General features: G+C 41.4%; 1 protein-coding gene across 1 annotated transcript; it reads right to left on the bottom strand.

Moving 5' to 3' along the window:
- Positions 1-5,310: 5,310 nt before the first annotated feature.
- Positions 5,311-6,393, bottom strand: LOC124479907 (neurogenic differentiation factor 2-like). Its single transcript, XM_047038858.1, has one exon. It carries the CDS (start codon positions 6,388-6,390, stop codon positions 5,311-5,313), a length of 1,080 nt encoding a protein of 359 aa, XP_046894814.1. The 5' UTR covers positions 6,391-6,393.
- Positions 6,394-7,360: the final 967 nt, after the last annotated feature.

Raw genomic sequence — 7,360 nt, 5'->3', positions numbered from 1 at the left:
CACCACCTCCGACCCTCTGTCTGCCCCCACCACCACCTCTGACCCTCTGCCTGCCCCCACCACCACCTCCGACCCTCTGTCTGCCCCCACCACCACCTCTGACCCTCTGTCTGCCCCCACCACCACCTCCGACCCTCTGTCTGCCCCCACCACCACCTCCGACCCTCTGTCTGCCCCCACCACCACCACCGACCCTCTGTCTGCCCCCACCACCACCTCTGACCCTCTGTCTGCCCCCACCACCACCTCCGACCCTCTGTCTGCCCCCACCACCACCACCGACCCTCTCTCTGCCCCCACCACCACCTCCGACCCTCTCTCTGCCTCATGTTCTTCTCCTGGCTGTGTTTCCAGGAGTTGCACATCCTCTGTTCAGCTCCAGCCTGCCCACACTCCGTGGCCTATTGTGTGCTAACAAACAGATGCTGGGGAATTTCCACTGAATTGCCTGCCAGTGACAGCCTTTCCCCCTGTCTGGCATTGGCACTGGCATATAGTGTGGCATCAATGAGTTTTGAGACTCAGTTTGTCTTATTGAGCGTGTGTGTGTGTGTCTGTGTGTGTAAATGCCCATTTATGTTGCTGTATAGGTTGTTTAATGATACAATAATGAATTGGTATGAAGGCATAAATTAATTGGGATAATCTCACATAAATGATAGTGATATACCTATTTTTCTTGGTAAAATTGTAGTGTAATTAGGCTGGACTGATAATTGGAATTCACACCAGTTAAGTACTTGTGACAATTTGATAATGACACTCTTGACTGTTATGTCAGACAAACACTCTTTTTTGTGCCCTATCAAGTTGAGTGAGAAAAGAGTGGGCATTCGCGCTAATTAAAACAGCGAGATTTCTTCTCTTTTTGGCGGGGAAACGGAATTGTTTAATGTCAAGTTTTATAATAGAACTTTGTAGAACTTGAAGACGTGATCAAAACAATTGTTATCACGTGTAGAACGTAGAAGAACAGTGCACGATGCGTTATGGTGTATCACGTAACTTTGCTGATATCTGCAAATAATCCATTTTAATATTAGTTTAGTTTATAAATGTGCCGTTCCCTGATCACTGCAGATCTACCACCTGTGTGCGCGAGAGGAGAACGCTGACACCGAGTGAGAAACCTTCCCAGTGCGCGCCCCTTTGGAGCTGTCCACAAGGCTAAACTGTTTTATACCATGCATTCGTTAAAAGCATTCCTATAGACCCATCTGTATCAATAGTCTGTAGTCTTGGCTATACTTGCAAAAACGACTTATTCTGCGATATTTGTCACTGTTGACTTTCCATCTCAGAAAGTTGTTGAAACTATTAGTTCATAAATGACTTTTACAATTAAAGGTAGGTCATAACGACTACTTACTGCTTCTCGCGCGTTTGTGTGTGGTGAAGGGTGAGTGTATATAAGAGGGTTCTCGTTTAAATGTGCTGGATAATGAACAGATGCCGCGAAATTAGGAAAGAAACATAGACTCCTCCCAGCAGTGCTAGTTTGGCCGGGCAAACTGGCACGCGGCAGCGGCGAGGCATGCGGGTGTCCTCTCTAGAGCTCGTGGTTGTACTGGGGAACATTAAGGAACTTGGCACGCTCCCCTCCACGACTGCCAACTTCCGCCTCTGGAAAGCGCGCATGCACCTCACGCCGGCCGGACAAGGGAATATGTTGATAGATGCCCTCTTCCACTGCCTCTATAGCCTGAACTCTCCCAAAATGTTTTCCTTAGCCAATTTGACAAAATATAGCATATATAAATATTTATTCATGGGCAGTTATTCTGAAAAAACTACGTAGCATAAAGCACCCAAGTTTATTGCCTGATAAGTTTATGCTCACACATTTTAATGGGATAATTTGACAGTCCTCTGCCACTGAATTTGTTCACGGCCAAATGAAAGACTGAATTGCCAGTTAATGTCTACATTAGCGCATCATTCGATTTAATCTATTTGTCACAGTATTGTTTCAGTTGCCAGTATTTTAACTGTAAGGTTCACATAATAATGAATATAATAGCATAACTTTAGATAACTGATAGCTAACTTCAACGGGCTGTGCTTCATGTCCTGTCAATGATACACGTGTCAAACAAGCTGACATTTTTAACTGTCTCTGTTAATAGCAAATTGTTAACATTGTGGCAGTTCTGTTAAGGCCTGATTTATAAATAGGAAGGTGGAATAAAAATGTGATACTAGAAATATGTAATTTGGGTCCATGCGGGTGACCCGGATAATCGGATTGAAGACTGCAATAGCGCTCTGTGCGCCTGCGTTAGTTAATAGCACCCTGGCCATTTTGCGGAACATATGGGTCCCGGGGCAGCCCTCCAAAGCTGTGCGGGGCAACAGATTATCTGAGCACAGCGTACGCGTGAGGGCAACAGCTGCACTTTGCATTGTATCTGTACTGCACATTGCATCTGTGCGAGTGTGTCTGTGTGTGCCTATATATAAAAAAAAGTTTGGATTCATTTTTACATGCTTTCCTAATTCGATCAATTATATTGCTTAAAATGTACATTTTTTTTAAAATAAAATATTTAATACAAGGCCTCAAATCGAAATCATTTGTTACTTTAATTAAGTTGTACGGCAAGTCAGAAGCCTACTTTTACTTGAACATTTCTTCAATGTAATATTTTATGCCCATGAAATTTTTGGATGGCTAACATTATACAACATTACACCTATTTTAATCAAGTTTTGAATCGAATTTAGCTTTGTATTTGTTACAACATGTTTAATTAGATGTTTAAATCATCTTCTCGTTTCCTTTTATTATATTATTTAAGAGAGTCCTTTATCTTGGCTTGCACGTAAAGGCCTTTAATTTAATGTGGCTGAAAACTTTGTAATGTCATTACAAAACCACAAAGTTGATTGGAAAATAAATTATGTTTATCGTTTTCTCACTACATGGTAAGATTTAAAGAGGCCTCTGACTATCTGATGTGCAGGCTATATGTAATCCTAAGAGATGCAGTGCTACAATTCTCCGAATTTTGCTTAAATAAATCTTATGCATTAGGCTACAGATAAGAGAAAAACGTAGTATAGAGAAACAAACAAAACACATAATAATTAATGAACAACATTTCTTGCATGTAGGGAGTCAGATGGCTAAGCGGTTAGGGAATCGGACTAGTAATCTGAAGGTTGCCAGATCGATTCCCGCCCGTGGCAAATGACGTTGTGTCCTTGGGCAAGGCACTTCACCCTACTTGCCTCGGGGTGAATGTCCCTGTACTTACTGTAAGTCGCTCTGGATAAGAGCGTCTGCTAAATGACTAAATGTAAATGCATCGACAGATTTTGTTGTAAAATAAATGGTGACAGAAGAATATGGCTCGTAGGTTCCATAGACCCCGTCCCCCTAATCCTGGCTCTAATAGTTTACATCAGGAACTGAAATCATATAAGAAAGGCAAACAAGCAGGACAATAGAAGAGCAGCTCTTGGCCATAAGGTACAACTTTGGAGCCTAAAGCGTCATCATTTACATGAAGGGGAAACGTGTGCATCTGTGTGTGTGCAGTATCATGCACCACACATTTCCATGTATTTAATGGACAAATGTTACCCGCTATGTTTCATTCTTAAATTTCCCCAAAATACCAAAACAGCACTTTAGATAAGACTCTTTGTGTTTCAAAAACACTGTATGCCCCCAAACGGCAAGAATATTGACTCCAGGGCTAACATATGACATATTGGATGTTATGTGCTTTGTGTTTAATAGGTCTAAAATAGTTCAACCCCTTCTACACCACCCCACATGCCATGACATGAACATACATTTATCACATATGCTAAATATGATTCTCGGGCTAATAAAACAAGAAAAAAACATATGGCTTTCATATTATTGATTAAACTGTAAAAAGTTACACAATGTGGTTTACCATAATTTTATTTTTACCACACAAGTGTTTAAGTACAAAGTTTGTACTTTCATGAAACATTGTCAGCAACAGATTGATGATTCAAGGGGCCCCTTCATCTAACTTCCATAGCATACTAACACTGACATAAAAATAATCAAATTAATTCATCGTTTCATTAATAATAATAATAATAATAAACAATAACTATAATAATAATCGCAATTACAATACGGATGTTGATGTCATCAAAATACATAATGTAAAACCAACTGTTTTTATTATGAAAAAATGAATCACTCGTATTTAAATTCTAGGAACATCATCCAAGACCGAGACATAACATAATTAAATATAACTAAAATTTGATATCTACAATCAGGCATGAATTGCCCCCCAAACATCGTGGGAGAAGATATAGCCTTAATAAGTGATATGCCTTAATTAAGTTAATGTGACTCGTCCATTTAGAAGTTATTTAACAGTTTTGTTTGACTGTTTGAAATATACCGTAACTTCCTGTGTTTATTGAATAGACACATAGGGTACGACATGAGACGGACACTTCCTTAGGTGCGATTATCATATTCATTGTATTATATGGATAAAAAAATGTGTATCCGTTTCGCTTAAATTCATTTGCAACGTAATGACTTGCAGCAGCTATCCGAAAAATTACCAGAAAACCTCTTCCTGAAACTGGATTTTGATGTCAACGTCGACGTCAAATGAATTAATTTCGACATAGGCCTACATTAGGTGGTGTACCCTCTTCTTCCAAAGTGTGTGTGTGTGTCTGTCTGTGTGTGCCGGTGTGTGTATGTGTGTGATTTGCAAATATCAAACCTGTAGATGCAGGTTGGAATGGAATAATTTCCATTCCTTTTCCATATTTTGTCCATCACATGACAATGACCATACAGACACATATTAGTAATAACGGAGAAAGTATTAACATTTCGAACCCCACTGCATTAAATTGGTTTTACACCCGGGTCCTAACATTTTTATGTCATGTTATTGCATAGCTGTAAACAATTGATTAACAATTAGGCTGTCCCTTGAAGAGCATCAAGTGTTTCTCCAATCAGTGTTGCGTTGCGTTTTGTGTATTCAAATAATTATATTTTTTTTCACAAATGTTTTAATTACTAGAATATTATCGTGACAATTATACATTATGTACGTGTGTCTGTGCTTGCATTCAGTCTAGATGTCTCTCAAATGCAGTAGGCCTGTGTAATCTGACACAAGAAATACAACATACAAGGAACGGACACACATGTCAATAATGACTTCTTCCCCATATTTTGTTCCTGGTGTTAGTCCTTGCTAAAATGAGTGCAGGATGGGGTAGTAAATATATGGGTGACGTGGCACCCTGTCAAGTTTGCTTGATGATTGTAAGAGGACGCACTGGGGTTTAGTTGTGGAAAAACGCATTCAGTTCGTCGTAAACGGGGGCCCGTTCGTGGTGTAAGTGCATGTCATGGTAAGGCAGAACGTTTTCAGAGTGGATGCTGGCACGCACCCCTGAAGAACCGAACACCAGATTGTGGGCAGCAGAAGGGCGAGTGCTTGGGGGGCCGGAGTAATGCATAGAATAGTGATAGCCTTTCTCTACGTCGGGTGAAGTAGAGTCTTGATGTTTCAGAGAAAAGTTGCCATTGACACACACAGGTGGGCTGAGTGGACCCTCATATTCAGGACTGTTGTATTCGGGAGATCCACCCCCACCATACAGCGAGTCGTAAGCTGAACAAAACCCGTGAGTTCGTAAAGGATTGGAGTTTGAGCCAGACTGACACTGTGGGCTGGACAGACGCGCGCACTGGTATGGATATGAATGCATGGAAATGTTGTTGGACCCGTGATAGCGTCCCCCTTCCGGACACTGCTCAGTCAGGAAGTTTCGGGAGTTAAGCTGTAAACACCCTGCCACCAGGTTGGTTGTGGGTTGGGAGAGTCCTTTACACAGTGTCTGTACGTAGGAAACAAGGTCAGGTCTTTTCCCAGAACGTAATATCTCAGACAGGGCCCAAATGTAGTTCTTGGCCAATCGGAGAGTCTCAATTTTAGACAACTTTTGCGTTTTGGAGTAGCAGGGGACAACTTTACGCAGGTTGTCTAGCGCTGAGTTCAGGTCATGCATGCGCGTTCTTTCCCGTGCGTTTGCCTTATGACGACGAACCTTGGATCGCTCGACACGCGCCTGGGTCATTTTACGCTTCTTAGGTCCTCGCTTTTTCGGTCTATTTCCCTCTGCATCGTCCTCCGTGTCTTCTTCATCCACCTCGTCATCATCTTCGTCGTCATCTGCGATTTCGGAGTGTGTCCGGCTGCCTCTCAGGTCACTGTCGCCTAAATCGTCATCAACCAGGCGACAGTGATCCTGGTCATCATCTTTATTTTTCGAGTCCTCGCTCTCGCTGTCATCCGCCCAGCCCGAATATTTCTGCACATCGGGAAGCAGTGAAGGGTCACTGAACAGTCTTGTCAACATTGTGGCTCTGGAAAATGGAGAAGAAATCATTAATGGAGACCAAAAATACTGGCCCATAATACTGGAGAAAACATGATAAATATACATTAATTTTATAAATAAACAATTTCAGTGAACAGCCGGATCTGCAGACAGATGGATCCCCATTTAATTCCCCACTGTCTTCCCCGTGCCCTCTCGCGTCCTCGCGCAGCGGGGTCTCATCGGCGGAGGGCACATTACGGATCCCATGGGGCGGGCTGTGAAACGTCCCCCCACTTTCTCGTCCCCCGACGCCTACTGTCCTGGCTGAATTCCAGCACTATTCCACCCTGAACTACCTCCCTAAATCATGCTAAGTATTTTCACATTAATGCAAAGTTTTATTTTTTGGGGCATACAATATATTCTGATTAAATGTAATTGTCACATTTTATTGACATTTAGACGTTACTTTTTCTAAGACTTTTACCAATAATATAATTTAGTTTAGAGGTACATACAATTAACTATTGCATCTGTTCTGATTAAATACTTTATATTGCTTACAGATAGTAATCAAATGTTCAATTCATATAGCATAATCAAAGGCATAGGCCTATGATGCATAGGCCTAGATGTTAAATTAATCCAATAGGCTAGCACATCAAATAGAAAAACAAAGATGAAGGGTAATTTAAAATATCTAAACTTTAAAATCTTCAAATAATTTCTAATAATTTGCGCTGCAATGCTCACCAGTACTACTCCAACTCTCCAGGATGAAGACTACTACCAAGTTAACCACCAGGCGTTAAATGGAACCAAAGTCGTTAGGAAAGCATAATTGTCTTGGGGGTAGCCACGGGCAAAATGGGCTAGTGTAAAATGTTCTGACTCAAGAGATTTGCTAAGTTAAAAGAAAGAACAGCGTTTAATTAACAGACCGTGTGACTGACAATAAATCTATTTCACACATCATTCCTTATGCAAGAATGCCCAATGTAGGACT

The sequence above is a fragment of the Hypomesus transpacificus genome, chromosome 17 (assembly GCF_021917145.1).
Source record: "Hypomesus transpacificus isolate Combined female chromosome 17, fHypTra1, whole genome shotgun sequence".
Classification (NCBI taxonomy): Eukaryota; Metazoa; Chordata; class Actinopteri; order Osmeriformes; family Osmeridae; genus Hypomesus; species Hypomesus transpacificus.
This window is presented reverse-complemented; position numbering and strand designations above follow the sequence as displayed.

What these genes read in the sequence shown, in the direction of transcription:
- LOC124479907 (XM_047038858.1), bottom strand. Translation starts at nt 6,390, where the DNA reads ATGTTGACAAGACTGTTCAGTGACCCTTCACTGCTTCCCGATGTGCAG.